This window comes from Argopecten irradians, chromosome 1, assembly GCF_041381155.1.
Source record: "Argopecten irradians isolate NY chromosome 1, Ai_NY, whole genome shotgun sequence".
In the NCBI taxonomy this organism is placed as follows: domain Eukaryota; kingdom Metazoa; phylum Mollusca; class Bivalvia; order Pectinida; family Pectinidae; genus Argopecten; species Argopecten irradians.
The window spans coordinates 59,981,926-60,002,523 of record NC_091134.1 but is presented as its reverse complement, the minus strand read 5'-3'; the positions used below and the strand labels follow the sequence as shown (position 1 = coordinate 60,002,523).

General features: G+C 33.0%; 1 protein-coding gene across 3 annotated transcripts; it reads left to right on the top strand.

Moving 5' to 3' along the window:
• Positions 1–1,489: 1,489 nt before the first annotated feature.
• On the top strand, positions 1,490–16,353 carry LOC138335941 (beta-1,4-N-acetylgalactosaminyltransferase bre-4-like). Of its 3 annotated transcripts, none has more exons than XM_069285167.1 (9): positions 1,490–1,714; positions 4,000–4,193; positions 4,551–4,920; positions 5,926–6,158; positions 10,758–10,945; positions 11,955–12,077; positions 12,885–12,989; positions 14,004–14,139; positions 16,014–16,353. In XM_069285167.1, the coding sequence occupies exons 3-9, from the start codon at positions 4,614–4,616 to the stop codon at positions 16,023–16,025; spliced, it is 1,104 nt and encodes a 367-aa protein (XP_069141268.1). In that variant the 5' UTR covers positions 1,490–1,714; positions 4,000–4,193; positions 4,551–4,613; the 3' UTR covers positions 16,026–16,353. The 3 variants fall into 3 exon arrangements, with proteins under 3 accessions (XP_069141268.1, XP_069141251.1, XP_069141257.1); XM_069285150.1 differs by having other exon boundaries at positions 4,000–4,255; XM_069285156.1 differs by lacking the exon at positions 4,000–4,193.
• Positions 16,354–20,598: the final 4,245 nt, after the last annotated feature.

Here is a 20,598-nt window from a genome sequence, read left to right as displayed (position 1 = left end):
CTTAGGGTGACCTAATAGGCTAAATGGACTAAAGCGGCGAAGAATGAGTGAACAGAGCTGTCTAGATCTAATGTTAATGATTCTTAATTAACGTTTAAAGTTTAGTCTACAAGTTTGCCAGTAAAGTTTTCTTATCAAGATATCATTCCTTTAACCGTAACTTTGTGGTCGCGGTGGCGGAGTGGGTATACTGAGCGTTCTACCACTAGCCCTCTACGTCTGTGTCGCGAATCTCACGTAGGGCAGTTGCAAGATACTGGCCGTAGGTCGATGTTTTTTCTGCGGATACTCCGGTTTTCAACCATCTAAACCGGCCACGTCATTAAATTAACCTGGTTGTTTATAGGACGTAAAATAAAAATAAACCAGACCTTTACAATATATGACGTGATATACTAGTTTATCATACATGTACAAATATGAATTCAAAATACAATTGTAGCAGGGCTTGTAAATAGTTTGTGTTTCATGGGAATATATATCGTGTCGTGGTCCTGTGCTAGCTGTAAGAGTGCGTGTGTATCTTGTACACGTGTAGCTGTCGTGAATAATATGCCATTGTATCGAGCGCCTGTGTTGTGTTCCGTCTTCGTATTGGTCGATCGTGCATGTATTGTTATAGTCGGGTATATATATATCATTGCATGAAATTTTCTTTATATGGGGTGGTTACTAAGGCAGGTGTTCTTTATATGGGGTGGTTATTAAGGCAGGTGTTCTTTATATAGGGTGGTTACTAAGGCAGGTGTTCTTTGTATGGGGTGGTTACTAAGGCAGGTGTTCTTTATATGGGGTGGTTACTAAGGCAGATGTTCTTTATATGGGTGGTTACTAAGACAGGTGTTCTTTATATGGGGTGGTTACTAAGACAGATGTTCTTTATATGGGTGGTTACTAAGACAGGTGTTCTTTATATGGGGTGGTTACTAAGGCAGATGGTCTTTATATGGGGTGGTTACTAAGGCAGATGTTCTTTATATGGGTGGTTACTAAGACAGGTGTTCTTTATATGGGGTGGTTACTAAGGCAGATGTTCTTTATATGGGTGGTTACTAAGACAGATGTTCTTTATATGGGTGGTTACTAAGACAGGCGTTCTTTATATGGGGTGGTTACTAAGGCATGTTCTTTATATAGGGTGGTTATTAAGGCAGGTGTTCTTTATATGGGGTGGTTACTAAGGTAGATTTTTAACTGTTTTGAATGTTTATAGAATGCTATTTACAACAACTTTTTCAACCAGAGTATATTAACATATTAACATGAAGTCAGTTTGACTTGAGAATTATGCAAAGCAATATGATTGCATTACAACATGATCAAGATAACGTTGAGACATTTGCTTAAAGTCGGTTTAGTTACCAACTAAGCCATGACTTTGTACAAGTGCGCATGCGTCAAAGATAACGCTTACCTGGTAGTTTACCTATTGAAGGGATCAACAAATACTGTTATCAGCAAGGCACGTCACACGGCAGAATTTTATCTAACGATATCACCATGTACAAACCGGAAGTGAACACTATATTGGATCTAAAATGGAGGCATTAAAACTAAAATTGCTGCCAACATTACAACGTGTCATTGATAAGTGAAGATTATTTACTTCATGAAAAAAAGTATTGTATCTGAATAAGAAAATGAAGTGGACGTCAATATTTACCGCTGGACAGAAATTTCGGTAGTAACAGTGTCCACACTAAGGCCGATAAAGGTAAGATAATCAATCATTTCTTCCTTTGTCTTTATAATCACCGACAGTTCAAATTTTCGTTATCTCCATATAAATATTGAAACTTTTTTTGTTTTGATTATATTATCGGCTCATTGAGCTGCATATAATTGAATAGTGCAATTTAAACAATGCTATAAGTTCTTATATTTAGATTGTACATAGAATCAAGAGCGATAGGTTGTTGTCATGTTACTACAGGTAGACCGATATTATAAACATGATACGCATCAAATAGGGAAATTTAGAAAATAAAATTAATTTCAGAACATAGATGTTTTGGTATCAATTTGCTTTGCCTTTGTAAAACCTTTTGAAATCTACACACATGGAAATACAAAGGCATTGCCATCAATATATACACGAACTGGTCTTTTATTTACCTGGACGTTCATGGTTTATTGCAATGTCATTGTTTATAATACGAAAGAATTCACGGGAAAAACATGATAAATGTATTCTATTATGACAGAAAACTAGTCTATATAACTCCCATCATCTATTGTTGTTGATCCAGCAGGGCTGTTCAAATATCGAACTGCTGTAATTATTAAAATAATTATCAGATTAACTAGAATTATCGACCAGTCACTTACATGATTCATATGAGTCGTAAACATTATTACACGGAAGTCAGTTGTAGAGAAATTGTAAACGTATTTGTTGCCATATTACTAGGTTTGGAAGGTAGACTCGACAATGTAACTGTAACCGTCTGTGATACATTCACGATCTAAGATACAGAATGAAATGGTAAATCAAAATCTAAAACAAATGTGTTCGTTCCGTATCTGTTATACAGAGCGGGGAGCCTATTAAAATAACACAGAACTATTGAATGACGCACTATAGTATGACTGGTATCGTCGATAGGTTAGTTACTGTAGAATTTTATGTACTCTGATACTATTGCTTTAGTGGTCATCTACCAGAACATAATACTAAGATAATGATTGTTATAGCGATGGTAGAATATGGCGACTAATGTCTTGTTCATGTGGACTATAATTTCACAAAAAGGTAAAACATACTCACCATGTCATTTGGCACTCCAAGTAATTCTAATGAACCTATGGTGTAAGCTCGAATCAATTTGTATACCTGGCTACTTTTAAAACAACTGACTAAAATAATATGATAAAATAAGTGAAGACTTTGGGAAATCACTTTAAAACACTGAAAATGTTGTTTATTCTTTATGGTTCATAGTAAAGATAAATGAATTATTTTAGTCCTAAGTAGAATGTAAACAATTCCTGGCGGAGGAGGATAGACAGAATGGCGTGTGGGTTGGTATATTAGCCATCTTACCAGGTTTTTTCTCAGAATAGTCTGCTTGTATGAAATTTGTCCCAGACGTTTGATAATGGTTTCGTTGTTGACTAAAATTCAACGAACTAAATATACTGTCAGCTGTTACGTTGCGTGATTGAAGGGTGATGGAGTGTGAATTACTGGAAACGTTTGTTATCTCCATTGTGTCATGTTCCATACATGTACATATACTGCTAGTGTATTAGTCCTGTTACGTCAGATAATTGAAGGATGTAAACGTTTTTCTCATATATATATATTTATTCAATTACATGTAATATTGCAAATTGTGATATATTGATATATGTTCTAATCCAAAACAATAGATATACATCTATTTGCATAGACGATTAAAATTACTGGAAACATTCCTCCCCCATTTTGTCGCATAACATACCTACATTAGATAGTATATCATAGTCTATATGAAGTAAAACTGAGGATGATATGACATTAAACTTTTGTGTTTTTGTTAGTATAGCATAAAGTAACATTTGTAAAGACATATATATATATATTTATATATATATAACTAAAATAATAATCTATTCAAATAAACTGACAATTTGTTTCTCACATAAATTAATTTGTTGTAATATACAAATTCCTATAGGAATGGAAACCTCTTCAAACTGATGTGCCAGTTATAAAATTACTTCTCTATCTAAAAATAAAAAAAATGAAAAGTCTTATTTTACAGGAATTTTAATACAGAGTTTTAAACATATATGATTAGTTTAACATACGAATGTTGCATAAAACCTATCAAAACATTATATTGCCTTTTCATATTGTTTGTTTGCACATCTGTGGTTTTCTTCTTGAAGTTTCATTCGAACAGGTGTCTTGCGTTTTGACCAGAGTAAAAATAAAAAGAAAGGAAAAGGCCCAATAATACTTGTTTAAAAGCACATTGTAATTTTCTTACACATATCTGCATATTGTCATTGCAGCGAAGGAGTCAGCTCACCTCATCGTAGGACATATTCTAACTCGTCAATGTATACATATGTCTGCTGAATCAACAATGCGTGACCAATTACAAACTAACAAACTGTTACTCGAATGTGGTTTCTATTAAGTTACATCAATTGAACACCAAACAGTTATTTCCATCGCCATGCGGTTTACTGTACACGAGTGCTGAGTACGTTTGTGTGCATTTACTATGCCAGTAAAAGACAGATGATGCGTTTGATACAACATACAGTAAGAGGAATTGGTTTGTGAGGCGTTGTAAAACATATGTCACCACCTTTCATTTTTGTCATTAAATTAGAAATTGAGTGTGAATTTAGTCAAGATATCTACACATATTCCTACTGTTAAATTATATCAATGAATATGGCGAGAGATGGCGTACAGTGCATATCGTTAATGAGTTCATTGACGTGTAAAATGTAAATTATCAAGTAAAACATACCTGATCAGTAATCATTGATAACTCCTTGCATTATCAACCTCTAGGTGACTATTTAAAAAATTATTTTTCTTCTTTTTCCAGGTCTCTTGAAAATATTTTTCTTCTGGTACAAACAAGGGACCAAAATAAGGTACTATTCACAGAATGGCAGACCACAGTCGATGTTTATCGAATTGTTCTAGAAGTGACGCCTTTAAAAGCGGCCTAGTTGCCATTTTAGTGTTAACGGCTATTAATCTGGTGGTGTATTTGTTGTTTGAAAACATTGGATATTACGGAATTCATTCGAGGATGGATAACCTGATTACTTACAGTGAGAACATATCAAAGGAAGTAGACAGAATCGTTAGACAATTCAACGGAAGTGTACACATAAATGGAAGTATAAATTTAACATCAAACTCTACTACGAACCTGCTACCTGATTGCCCAGAGAAACCCCCTAAATTAGGTAAAGTATTAATTTTAACCATGACAGCAAAACTTGGGCAAATTTACAATTTCAGCTGTTTAATGTATGCTTTGCATCAAGGAAACATATTTTGATCCTTTTATATAATATAATAGAGATGATAACACTACTTCAAGGTTATTTATCTCTTATCACCATGGTAATTCGGCATACACATTGATAAAATGGTCAATAACTATTATTTTTTCTTTCGATCAATTTTATTCTTACTTAGTCGATAGGTGAAAAATTTATATCTTTAGAATTTATGACTGTATCACAAATTTCTAATAATAATTTTAATAGAACTAACTGGAGGTTTGTATGATATACAGTATTTTTGAAGGATGATATATATCATTTGGTTGATTCTGGTTGCTTCAAACTTGCTTAATTGATATAACATATTGATGTCTATGATTCGAAACGTCACGTATATTCCAATAACCATTACCATGGAAACATAACAGATATTACAAAATGAAATAAGTCAAACTTATTGTCCTATTAATCTCAGCAATGTTATGCAAGCGTTTTGGAAGGAGATGAAGACAATTACTTAAATGATTATCACAGGAAACGTCATCATGAAGTTAAATAGAAAGTGTGTAGACCATGATGAGTATGCTATTTGGTTTTGAGGGAGGACAAATTGATTAATATAATAATAAGCCGTGTAATTGGCATGGTCTCAAACAAGGAGGATGAAGGGTTTAAATATGGTATTGGCGTATAGTGTTAGTAAGGAAATTTATAATTTTAAGACAATGGTGACACATTTATATCACCTCATGTATTTACATTTGTATTTCCATTCGGAAACCCACATGTTGTCTATGGACACTATACCACACTGCTGATAATATAGGATTTGTCAATGTATATATTAAGGATTAGATGTTTATTTCTTCACAATGCACAATAGATTTGAATATTTATATGACTGAAGCATAACTTTCATCATATGTTTGTTACAGTTTATATATATATATATATTTGTTACAGTTGGTCCGTTGGCTACTTATAAGAAATCGCCGTCTTTTCCTGATATAGAGAAGGAGTACTCGTGGGTGCAGTCTGGTGGTCGTTACTCTCCAGTGGAATGCCACAGTAGGCACAGAGTGGCTGTGATCATACCATACAGGAATAGACAGGACCAGCTTAAGACATTTCTATACAACATCCATCCGTTTCTACAGCGACAGCAGATTAATTACGGCATTTACGTTATCGAACAGGTATCATGTTTCTTCTGTCATCATATAATTTCAGTGAAAATTTAATTTGAATCCTCTAACTCACTGTTAGATATTGTGTGTGTTAGTGACAGTAACATAATTAATAAATGTATTGTTGGAGAGAGCTTCCTCGACCAACCGGTTAGATACCACTCTCCTACTTTCTGTTCTTTTAACATAATTAAACCAATTCAGCAAAGTTTTAAACGTAAAATTTGGCTCTTCGATAAGGGTCATTATGATTTATTTAGAGGGAAATTGAATTATGTTTACTGGAATAAATTTATCGACGTTGATGATATTAACGACTCAGTTAAAAAATTTACAGAGACGTTGCTTGAAATATCTAAATCCTGTATAACTAACAAAACCATTACTATACGATCATTCGAAGTGCCCTGGATGTCAAATGAAATCAAAAGGTTAATTCGTAAACGAAAACGTGCCCACAAAAGAGTCAAACGTTCTTCTACAGATGCTCACTGGTCAAATTTCTGCCAAATTTGTAATAAATGTATCAATTCTATCAAACAGGCTAAAATCGCTTATGTCAATAATCTTTGTGGAAACCTTCGGAAACCCTCTAATCTCAGTGTAAAGAAGTGTAAGAAAGCTGTATACTCATTACTTCCTAATCGTAAAAATTCCGCAATACCCCCACTACTTCATAATGACACCTGTATTTCTGATGATTTCGAAAAAGCTTGTTTATTCAATGTTTTTTTTTCTGTTCCCAGTCCAATATTGATGATACTGACACTGTTTTGCCTAACATTGACTATGGGCATAATCACAATCTATCTAATATTGACATAACTCCTACTGATGTTAAGGATGCAATTTTGAAGCTTGACTGTTCTAAAGCTATTGGTCCTGATCTTATAAATGCTAGATTACTCAGGGAATCTGCTGATATTATATGTAAACCTCTTTGTTCTCTATTTAACAAATTTCTCCAACCTGGTATCTTTCCTTCATCTTCATAATGGAAATCAGCTTATGTCACGCCTGTGCACAAAAAAGAAAGTAAATCCATCTTAACTAACTACAGACCTATTTCATTACTGTCTATTATTTGTAAACTCATGGAAAGATGTGTCTTTAAATATGTCTACAACATCTTACACACCCACTCTATGCTATCCCCTTACCAATCTGGATTTAAACATGGGGATTTACCGGTAAATCAACAACTGGCTATCACTCATGATATTTTATCTGAATGAGATAACGGTAAAGAAATAACAATGGTATTTTTTATGTTAGCAAAGCCTTTGATCGTGTTTGGCACAAAGGGCTCTTATGCAAACTGTCATGTGTTGGGATAAGAGGGTCTCTTCTTAATTGGTTCAGCAATTATCTTTCTATCGCAAACAAAGAGTAGTAATTAATGGTAAGTTTTCTAATTGGTCAAATGTAAAAGCCGGAGTACCCCAGAGTTCAATTAATGGCCCACTTTTGTTTTTGGTATTCATAAATTATATTGTGGAAGACATAAGAGCTAATATAAAGTTATTTGCAGACGATACCTCATTATACGTCATTGTTGATACAGTTGGAAATACTGCAGATATTCTTAATCACGATCTAAGAAAAAATGATGAATGGTCAACTAAGTGGTTGATTAAATTCAATCCGGCAAAAACAGAAACCTTATTAATATCTAGAAAGAATAATATCCCGCTTAATCCTCCTTTAAATATGAATAATACCTTACTTACTGCTGTTACCTCACATAAACATCTTGGTTTATTTCTTTCGGGAGATGGTGGGTGGACACTTCACATCCATTTCCTCAAATCAAAAATTTCACCCAAACTAAACGTAAATTTAAGTTCACTTTAGATCGTGCATTCCTTCAATCTGTATGTTTTCTCTGATTCGTCCAATGTTTGAATATGGCGACACAATATGGGACAACCTTACCAAACCTCAATCAGATATGTTAGAAGATCTCCAATCAGAAGCAACATGGATAGTTACTGGTGCAACTAGACTTCTTAGTAGGGTAAAACTATATCTCGAGACAGGCTGGCTTCCCCAAAGACGTAAACATCACAAGATTATCCACTTTCATAAAATAGTTCATGGTCTCCTTCCACAGTATCTTCAAGAAATACTTCCCCAGCGCAACAACAATATTCATGATCATAATAATAGATTAGGTAATAACTTCCGTCCACCTTCCTGTCGCACAAGCCTTTTCATGAAATCCTTTCTGCCATCTGTAATAAATCTTTGGAATGCACTTCCTGAAATCAAAATCAGTCCCTTAATAACAAAACTTAAAACTCATTTAAACGTACAAAAATTCCAAGTCCCACCATATTATCTTATCGGCATTAGATTGGGTCAGATTCATCATGCGAGACTGAGGATGGAGTGCAGTTCACTTAAGTATTATTTGATCCGTAGGAATCTAATAAACAGTCCACTTTCCTCCTACTGTCAAATTGATGAAAAAACGAACATTTTATTTATTACATTGTAGACTTTTTTCCGATCTTCGTAATAGTTCCTTTACTGTCCTAAATCATCCTATTACAACAGAACTATCACTTTTTGGCGACAATGATTTAACCATTGACTAACATTCTTTGATTTTTACATGTGTCCAACAATCCATTATCGGCTCCAAGAGATTCGATTGATTCTATGATTCATTTCTGTAGTTATCGTTTCACAGTTGTATTTATTTAAAGTGAACAATGGCATTGGCAGTCTCTCTTTTTCTCTTCCCCTTTTCATCTCTTCATTTCCTAATACCTAAATTTCATATTCATTCTCCCACTTAATTACCGTACAGAACTGATGGTTCTAAAATGGAGACGGATTAATATAAGTGTAAACACTTGTTTCTGAATCCATTTCATGTTACATGTATATCTATTTGATTGTTTTGTATTGTACGCCTGATAATTGAATGAATAAAAAGTTTATATTAATACCATTTTAACATCCATTGACCTTCTCACAAGCTAATTTCTATCAAGACAGTTATCTATTACTATCTAGCAAATGGAACATTATACAGATGAGTTATTTATTACTATCTAGCTAATGGAACATTATACAGATGAGTTATTTATTACTATCTAGCAAATGAAACATTATAAAGATGCCTATCAACATCCAATTTGTGTAGTCCATAAAGTCTAAACATGCGTTGATTATAATCGGTTTATTCATGTGAAATGTATGATGCATCGTTGCAATTTGTTTCTAAGTAATCATCATTCCATCATTATGTTGAAATCATCCTCAACTTTGTTTCATAGCTAATTAGTCGGTAACAAGTGTATTTGTTTTAGTTTTGTAATGTATCATTAAGTATCTTTCTTCTAAAGTAGAAGTTACATCGTTACAGTGGTGGAATACAATTCGTGGCAAATCCCATGTAGTTCTTAACATAAAATCAAGATCAAACCCCATGTAGTTCTTAACATAGAATCAAGATCAAACCCCATTTAGTTCTTAACATAGAATCAAGATCAAACTCCATGTAGTTCTTAACATAGAATCAAGATCAAACTCCATGTAGTTCTTAACATAAAATCAAGATCAAACCCCATGTAGTTCTTAACATAAAATCAAGACCAAACCCCATTTAGTTCTTAACATAAAATCAAGATCAAACCCCATTTAGTTCTTAACATAGAATCAAGATCAAACCCCATTTAGTTCTTAACATAGAATCAAGATCAAACCCCATGTAGTTCTTAACATAAAATCAAGATCAAACTCCATGTAGTTCTTAACATAAAATCAAGATCAAACTCCATGTAGTTCTTAACATAGAATCAAGATCAAATCCCATGTAGTTCTTAACATAAAATCAAGATCAAACCCCATGTAGTTCTTAACATAGAATCAAGATCAAACTCCATGTAGTTCTTAACATAAAATCAAGATCAAACCCCATGTAGTTCTTAACATAGAATCAAGATCAAACCCCATGTAGTTCTTAATATAAAATCAAGATCAAACCCCATGTAGTTCTTAACATAGAATCAAGATCAAACTCCATGTAGTTCTTAACATAAAATCAAGATCAAACCCCATGTAGTTCTTAACATAAAATCAAGATCAAACCCCATGTAGTTCTTAACATAAAATCAAGATCAAACTCCATGTAGTTCTTAACATAAAATCAAGATCAAACCCCATTTAGTTCTTAACATAGAATCAAGATCAAACCCCATTTAGTTCTTAACATAGAATCAAGATCAAACCCCATGTAGTTCTTAACATAAAATCAAGATCAAACTCCATGTAGTTCTTAACATAAAATCAAGATCAAACTCCATGTAGTTCTTAACATAAAATCAAGATCAAACCCCATTTAGTTCTTAACATAAAATCAAGATCAATTTACACATAGGACATATTGTTTAGCACATGGTGTGAAGGGCTGAACTGTTTCCTGATTTTGTGTTTAATTTTTTTAGTGAAAGATTTGTAATATTTTATGTGTACCAAAAATATGATCATATAATAAAACATTAAAGAGGACGACTACAACGACATCCAATATTACGATTAAGTGCCATCTTTTGTTTATATATATTAAAATGGGATTTTTATGGTTTTTGAAAACAGTCCGGGAACAACACTTTTAACCGAGCACTGTTGATGAACATTGGTTATGCCGAATCTGTGAAGATATATGACTACAATTGCTTCGTGTTTCATGATGTCGACCTTATACCGGAAGACGATCGAATCCATTACGGATGTGGAGAACAGCCACGCCATCTGTCGGCAGCTATTGATAAATTTCAATATAGGTAAAACATATTTTATTGCTGTATATCTTATCATCCATGGTTTTTCACAAGATAAAATTTAGTTAGGCTTATCATATAAAACATGTAATAGTATCCTTAATTATATAAACTTCATGTAACAGCTAGGGTGATTAGATTGTAGACATGATTCACTAATGAAGACACATTGTTAGATATCTTTCAGACGTTTGTTATTTCTAAGCTGGCAGCTGTATGTTATACAGTATTTATACCCCGTTCATAAGATTAAAGAAGAAAAACATATAAAACATGGTGATATTTTTGTGGTTTGATCATATCAAATGGCAACGTATCTCACCGAGTATTATTTTTCTTTTGTGTCTACCGTAAAAATCCAACAAATCGAATTATGATAAATATGTTACAATAACATCGTTATAGGTCTCTATGCTATATATATATATATATAATGAAATCTTAATTTGCATTTATATCAAGATTTCATAATGATTGATATAAAGGATCAAAGCATATACCTATATAACGATGTATCAATATCGTCATTTGAGCGTAATCGATGATACATCAGACAGAAGCGGAACAACCCATGGACCATATGTTATTGGTACAGCTGTGACTAATCATATTCTTTCTCTAAAGTTAACGTTCCAAGACAATACCATGTTGTTTAACGGTATTACACATCCTGATATCCCCGTGTTTCACTCACATAATTCATTGATAATTTATTTAATTGTATAATCTTATCCCCCTTCAGGCCTTATTGGTTTCTATCGCAGCAATTACACTTTCCAGCAACATTTCTGTTGTTATTGTTTTAAATATTTATCTAGTTAATTTTTTGCAACCAATTTCTCAAGCGTAACAGTAATATTTCATTTCTGTTTCCCCGTTATTTACAATCGTCTAGTTTTATTTATGGCATATTTTTTTCTAAAACAAACATCAGACACTTCACTTCATTTATTTTAAAGTATTTGAAATCATGTGATGCGTGAATGAGTAAGTTACTAGAATTATGTTTCAGACTGCCTTATGGTAATATATTCGGAGGTGTATCGCAAATATCCAAAGATGCCTTTTTAAAGATAAACGGATTCTCGAACAAATATTTTGGATGGGGAGGAGAAGACGATGATATCAGTGCAAGGTGAGATAATACAACTTTATTCCATAATTCTATACGATCATAGTGGTCGGTGGATTGATATTCCGTCCTTCTAACAGATTTTGTACTTTGAGGACGGCTCTCCTATATGCAATGCGTTGCGTGTGGTGTTTGTTTGTTTTGGGAGCCATGCCGTGTCTTGTTGTGCTATTTCACCAAAGTATACTGACTAAGACTTCCAACAGCACCCCATACCTGATTGCCGGGCAACCGCCCAATCATCTTTAAAAGGAATAGAGGTTGCCGCTTCCATTTACCACTTCCATACACAACGATGTGTCTCAGTCAAGGGACAGAACCCAAAGCCTTGCACACAAGGTCAACAGTAAAGAGGAATATTAGGAAATGAACATTTTAATCAGTTACGAAAAAGTGAAAAGATAAAATTCTTAAAGTAATCGCATTTGACCATCATGTAAAGAGATGGAGGTGGTGAGATTTTAACGGATGTAGGATGCCCACAGAGCAACCAAATACCATTAGTATTTGAAACTGATTTCGTTTTAGTTGAATCTAACTAAAAAAACTATGTTTCTAAACCAGTTACAACCATGACGACATAGACCAGCCAAATGGTCCTCTTCAGGCTCCGATTTCTCAAAAAATGCAGACATTTAATTTGTATTAAAGTCAAAAAATTTGGGTTAAGTCAGTTTTGGACTTAAGTCTGTTTCGGGAAATAGGGGCCTCTATATATACAACATCCACAATGTAATTTTATAGTAAATACAACAAAATATTTAATGGATGTATTTTGCCTGAATATCTTTGTTTGGTATATAATTCTAGGGTCCGAGCTGAAGGATACAGAGTGGAAAGGTATCCTATGAATATTGCAAGGTACAAAATGTTCAAACATAACCATGAAAGCAGCAACTCACAGAACCCTAATAGGTAGGTACAGGTATATGGTAAAGATAAACAAATCTTATATACGGCGAAAAATATTATTCTAAGAATCCAAAATCATATTAATGTACTAACTAACATTAAATGTATGCATCATATATGTTCTTTCCGTGTAAATACTTGGGGAAAGTTAACAGACGTGACATAACATCGGAAATTGGAATCAGGAATCACATTTCTTTAAATAATTATGAAAATAGCGAATCACATTCTCACCCACTCATTCATAAATTATTGGAATATAAAATACTGTTTTCGTCCTGTCACTAGCTATCGGAGCAGGAACTACATTTTCAACTTCTCGTTAGCTATTTGGGTGTGAAATCTCGATTTCATTAGATATTCAAATATGAAATCTAGTTTTCATAGATACAGGGTTTTCGAATAAGATATCTAAATTTCGACCTCTCATTAGCTATTGGAATAGGGAATTATATTGTTATCATGGGTAGTACGTAGTTATATTGGATTTCTATAGTATCCAAATGGAGAGCGATCCTAGAAAAGATCCTAGAAAAGGTCCAGAGTTAATTTTTTTCCTCTCTAGATCTAAACGGTCGGTTTTCCTTTGATGCTTATATAAACGTGTCGCCTTATATCGTTGTATGTGCTGATATCTGTTTCAAATTTGCGTTTGCATTCTTCGACTATCTCCTCATCCATATATAATGTACAAAGACATACACTGAATAATACCTAGCCTCAGTCAGATTTATATCCGTTATTGTAATTCAAACATAACTTAACAAAATTAAACGATCACTGTATCTTTTACACATTGCCAGAAATAAGAAATTGTAAGCCCTACCAATATTGATGATGTTAGGTGAATATGAAAACTTAATGTATGTTACTTTCGTAACTTACTGAAAAAATTAAAAGGATAAATGCGCAACCGGAATGGAAATGTATTGATGAAAAACCATCCGTTAAAACTTCTGCCTTCATTATCAGTTTGGTATCGTGTTATCTATAAATCTATTATGTCTTTTCTTCTAGATTCAAACTATTGCAGCAAGCAACAAAGCGATATAAAACAGACGGTCTGAACAGTTTAAAATACAAGGTGGTAAATGTAACATATCATAAGCTGTATACATTGGTGTCTGTAGCGGTACAGAAATCAGACTACAAGGTAAGTTACCAATCACCTGTACGCTCACCTGTCCGAGTAGGATATAACAATACGGCATACACTTATTCTGGTTTCCTATTGTCTTATTCCAAAAGTACAATATTGCAACAAGTTACTATTTGTAACGTTTTCTTTGCTGTAACTTCAAGGGCCTAAACAAAATATAGCATGTCTTATAAAGTTTAATTACATACAGATTTGTTTTCACTGCAATAGTTCTCTTTTATCCTTTATGTATGTTTAGATGATACATATCTGCAGACATCACTTTACAATTACTGATAACACTGTAGAAATGTGAAATGAAATTTGTTAGACCATAACTTGGGTTCATGGTTTGACCGTATGTACACATTTCACTGCACTTTTGATGTGAATATAATGATTTCAGGTAGTATTTACAAAATTCATTTTGAGCTCTTAATTGTCTGCGTAAATTTAAAATAATCTATGTATTGTAAGTATTGCACTTTTCAAAATATGTGTAGCTTTATTCGTATTTGTAAAAGTATTTATATGAATTTCCAAGCTTTGATACATGTAGCCTTTGAAAACTTTCCATTTTTTCCCTTTACAATGTTGGCAAAGATATTAGGGTAATTCAGACGTTTGATAAATGAACAAACTTTCTATTTGTTACTATTTGTAACGTTTTCTTTGCTGTAACTTCAAGGGCCTAAACAAAATATAGCATGTCTTATAAAGTTTAATTACATACAGATTTGTTTTCACTGCAATAGTTCTCTTTTATCCTTTATGTATGTTTAGATGATACATATCTGCAGACATCACTTTACAATTACTGATAACACTGTAGAAATGTGAAATGAAATTTGTTAGACCATAACTTGGGTTCATGGTTTGACCGTATGTACACATTTCACTGCACTTTTGATGTGAATATAATGATTTCAGGTAGTATTTACAAAATTCATTTTGAGCTCTTAATTGTCTGCGTAAATTTAAAATAATCTATGTATTGTAAGTATTGCACTTTTCAAAATATGTGTAGCTTTATTCGTATTTGTAAAAGTATTTATATGAATTTCCAAGCTTTGATACATGTAGCCTTTGAAAACTTTCCATTTTTTCCCTTTACAATGTTGGCAAAGATATTAGGGTAATTCAGACGTTTGATAAATGAACAAACTTTCTGCATTTAAACGTTAACGCGCGTCATTTAAAATATCTGTACAAAAATGCAGTTTACACACCAGTAAATAACACACAATAAAAATCATTTCTTAAATATCTGATACTCTGATCACATATTGTACATAAAGAGTAGTAATGGTCGTTACAAGATGCATTACAGTAGTTTACGTGAAAAGTATTTCCGCAATTGTTTTACGGATTATAATGGATTTCATATGGTTTAGGAATCCTTCATTTGTTTACAAGTCAACTGATGTAAAGAAATATAGGGTTGATATTGTATAAATCGAGTTTGTTCGTAGGGTTCTAAACTTCATGCGTAATAGATTACGCGTATAACCCCTGAAAAAGGGAAAATGCCAATGATACGAAACAATCACATGACTTTTTGTGGCTATTTGTAAATATTGATTTGTTGCATAATATTGATATATAAGTTGTTGAAACTCGATGTTTGTAGACATACCTTCATTTTAAACTGGCCGCCATTGTGGTCGACTGTGGTGTTCTTTGCGATGACATCAGAATGTCGATAAGCTTCGGAGTTTTACTTAATTTGATTGTTCTATCAAAAGTTTCCGTATAGTTACCATCCATATCATCTTTACTTCGACTAAGTCTTATTTCTTTTACAACATATTTTCCCCAAAAAGAATCATACATCATGTCAGGAGATAACGGGGTGTCTTTTTTCTCAGGTGTTACTTATTTCATTTCAGATAAAAAGATGAGAGTCATTCTTGGATTTAGCCGAGGAGAACTGTGATCTCGCAAAGTCTGACTTCCTTGTGATGTTTAGATTTTTTCTGATTGAAATCTTAAGAAGAACATTAAAACAGTGCACTTTGGTACGACGACAGATTTAAAGATTGATATTTTTTTGCGGATTATGTTATGCATTTAAAATGAAATAAATTGACTTAACCCTTTTATGGAATGGGGTATACATTAACAATTATACAATACTTAGATCACTCGCTATTTAAATTTGTCATTGATCTATTGCAGCTGTACAACAATATGTAAATGTCAATTTTAGAATAAATAATTTACACATAATTTGTATTCTATTGTGATATATTGTCAGATGCAATGCTAATTATGACAATATATATATATATATATATATATATATATATATATATATATATGACTTATGACTTATGTCACTAATTGACTGTGTCTGACAGGAAACCCTATGTGGTGTCATGACAGAAACAATCATATGACATCAGGAAAAACAACGTGACGTCATGACTCGGGGATGGTAGGACAGAATGGCTGCTTACTTTGGATTTTTTCGATGTATTTTGAAGTTGAATTTCTTCGATTTTTCGTAATTATGAAATCGAAAAAAGTTAATTTATAATATGATTTTATGAAACTCTTCTCGAAGTTTCGATCTTTGCTCGCCTAAGCAACCAAATCAAGAAAATAACACGACTTCTTAGCTTAGATTCACAACAATAAATAACAATTATTTATTTAAGGTGGTTCGATACAGTAAGGCCTAAAATTCCCCCTCGTTTAATTTTCTTTAAAGATGCTTCACCGCCGACAGAGCATAAACGATACTCATCATTTGAACAATAATTGGTGTTTAATCGTGTATAGCACTGTATATATATGTCTACTTTACACAAAAATAATATAGAGTAATTTAATGTGCTCTTTGTGCATGCGTAATCAGTACTTCATTCTACATAGGGCATAGTGCCACGGATTTTTTTCGGGATGCAATAAATTATTTTTAATATTTGTATTTTTAAGTAAAATTTGAAGCTCAAACTTTTCAATGGTGGTAATGGTGTAAAGTAGGTAATTTTTGTAACCGAAGAAAGATACTTAATCGTCTGCTTTTGTTTTTGATGGAGAGAAAAATACCATTTGTCAGCGGTGGAGCAACTTTAAAATTTGCTCACTGAAAGATTGGTTGATAAACTGTTAATTAAGGCTTTTATTTGAGATTTGACCAAGCGGTTTTCGAAATATTGTACTCTCAATAACCCTATTTTACTGTCTGCCAAATAATACATTTCTATTTTCAGTAGATTTTTTTATACGGGGATTTTAAGAATTGGCCTATTTTGCGGCCATTTTGAAATTTTGTCTTTTTCGCTTTGAGTTGTCACAGATTTACCATTTTTTACTGAAATTGTTTTTACTTAAATCATCACTGCGCCAGCATTTTACCTGTATCGAGCTATTTTTTGCTGTAAATCTTTACTAAGTTCATGGTAATTAAAATATTAAGCTGAGTGTGTGAAATGATACACTTTTGTCACTTTATTTTTTCATTTAATGGTAATTTGAGCACTTTTATTTCTTACTCAAAAATACTGAAAAAATAACAAATATTCAAATGGGGCAAAAAAGTAAGCATGCGGACCCTCATTTTTCTGCCTGATTTAGAAAGAACAACAAACTTTAAAAGCAGAACTTTTTCTATAATGGGTTAAATCTGGCAAAAATGGCTGAAAATTGCGCATTTTGTAGCTCATAATTAAGGTAGCTCCATACTTTTGGGAAAACCCATGTCATTTTTTTCTAATAGGTCTTATTTTCTTGCATTTTTCATGTAGATTTCAAATCTATAAAGATAAATGGGTGTTCTCGAACTACTTTTTGAGATATTTGAGCTTGAAATATACCATCCCTGCAAATTTGCTGACCGAAAATAGAAAAATTTCATAAAATTATGTTTTCTGTAATATTAGGGTGAATGTAGTCTCGATCCTGTTGATTTTTTGTCCTAATTTTCTTACGATAGAACAATATACAAAACTATTTTATTTTTACAAATGCTAACTAATTTTTGTTATTTCCCAGGACCGTTTCTATACGTAATTATCATGTTTTGCCATATTTTCTCCAGTAAAAAATCAATGAATAGGCCAAACAGGAAATGAAAACCCATGTCAATTTCACAATATTTGTATATGATATTCCCAAGGTAATAGGTTTTTCAAATATCATCTAAAAACACGAGGTCCTCGATCAAAATTTCACAATTTTGTAAGCTTGAAGTTTGTAACTCGCAACCCTACCCCCATTTCATCCAGTGCTAAGATGGGTTATAATTGATTATTTTTTGAAAATCATGCCGCCAAAAAACATTCCACATCAGTTGGTTTATGTCTCTTTGTTTTTGTGATATTATATCTGGTTTATGTCTGTTTGTTTTTATGATTTTCTCCAAATTGTGTGTTTAAAGGAAATCCGTATGCGATTTTTTTAGAATTCCGGATGTTCGGTCGGGCCGGGTCCCCTCTTACGATTTATAGCGACGAACGGTACTTCCGGTGTTTAAAAATCCATTCCCATTTACGACAGGGACCGCAAAAACCTCAGAGATAGCATATAATTTTCACTTCACTGCTTTTATTTGATTTATTTAATGATTTTAAACATTCAATATTATATGTAGACAATTTTCACCTATTGAAAAAAATATCCAAGTGTGATGTCGTGGCGTATCGGAAACCATTCTGGAATTCAAAACAACCTCCGCAACTTCCGGTATAGCGTCATATGAATTGGCGCGATTTTCAAAAGTATGGACCTACCTTAAGGGGTAGGGGAAGCATATGTTGTTATTCTAAGACAAAATATCAGTCATATTAATCAAAACAGGTATATTTACAGTTTGCACTAACATGGACTCAATAACCATGCTTTCTAGTATTATCAATATCAGTGCATAATGTTAGCACAACACGCGTGGCGATTCTATTGTTACGTGAATAGTCGATTGCGTAGCAACGTGGGATCATGACCCCACTTTTGGCGGGAACATATGAATGACTCGATTACAATCAGCTGTTAAATCGAATTCGTTGACGATGACGGGAGTGAAAAAAAATATGTGTATTTTAATAAAAAATATGCAACTGCCGCGGGAATTGATAATATTCATTTACGTGGAAAACTGTAAATATAAGGAATAGATGTTTATTTTGTTGAGGTTATGAGGGTATAATGATAATGAAACCCGTGTAAATTTTATGTAACCCGGCTTCGCCGGGGTTACATAATTTACACGTGCTCCATGACCATTATACCATCATAACTTCAACAAAATAAACATCTTTTCCTTAAAAATTTTCAAAGAATACTACTGGAAAGTGAATTCTACAAACATCCATACACGTCAAATACCTCATAAGGAAATCATGTCTTTACTATCTTGTGTACATGTATATGGTCAAAACGGCAAAGTTCCCATAAAATCCAATATTTTGTCAACTAGGTATATTTGAGTGACAATAGCTCAAAAACGAGCACACGGATATATGCTTTCTCTTACATTTTCTTTTATGGTATGAACTGCTATTTCCAAAAATCTATATGAGAAAAAAGGTTTAATACAAGAACATTTTGGCTTCTCAGAAGAGCACATCATAAAGATCCTATATGTATCATACAATTGAGGATTTCCTGGTTATGTGAAAATAATTTAATTTAATTTCATCTGTTACACTCATTTTTATTGGTTAGATCTTTGAGGTTATTTTTCCATAGACCGAAAGAATTGTGTCACGTATTATGACGTCATAAATACAAAACGTTTTCGCGGGGAATTTTAAAAGCGGCAGTCATTGGCCAACCTGAATTATTGGATAAGATATCAATGCGCCACAACTTAATTCGTTTTATTATAAAAGTAAGTAAAATTACGGAAATTTGTGCCAATTAGTACCTGACTGAGTTATCTTCGCGTCTATGAAAAAGAATGTCCGCCCGTTTTTTGTCTATGACTTCATAACCCTAAAATATACTGTGAATAATGCTTAAATGAACATCTACTTACTTAGACCATTGGTATTGAGGAAATTGATCTGATGGTATCGGTGTCATCTTTCTTCCTAATATCATTGTCGTTATATACACCCCTGAACAATCAACGGTCTGCAGATATTTAAAGATTACAGAGAGAAAGAGACGTTAAACTTCAAAACCACACAGTGTACCGTCATTCAGTTCTTTTGATGTATATCAAAGGGCCAAACTACCTGCTCTTTTGTCGTCAAACAAAGAGCCTTTAGTTTAACAATCAGATAGTCCAGGTGTGAATATAACGACAGTGAAAATAACCCCTGGAGTATCGAGGATGCGAGCAGGTGGGATAGAGAAATGTCTACCGTCGAGTAGCATCATGAATATTTAATCAGAGGCTTCACCAGAAGTACGATTATTTCTGTCCGATGTGGTAAAATTACATGTAATAGATCTGATATGGCTCTGTTAAGTGGACAGTGATATCTCAGTCCATGTTAAAAATTAGCTAGTCAACCCGAGGCTTGC

Coding starts and splice junctions, on each gene's coding strand:
- LOC138335941 (XM_069285156.1), top strand. CDS start 4,614: ATGGCAGACCACAGTCGATGTTTATCGAATTGTTCTAGAAGTGACGCC. Junction 4,921..5,925: donor AGAGAAACCCCCTAAATTAG/GTAAAGTATTAA, acceptor TATTTGTTACAG/TTGGTCCGTTGGCTACTTAT. Junction 12,078..12,884: donor GACGATGATATCAGTGCAAG/GTGAGATAATAC, acceptor ATATAATTCTAG/GGTCCGAGCTGAAGGATACA.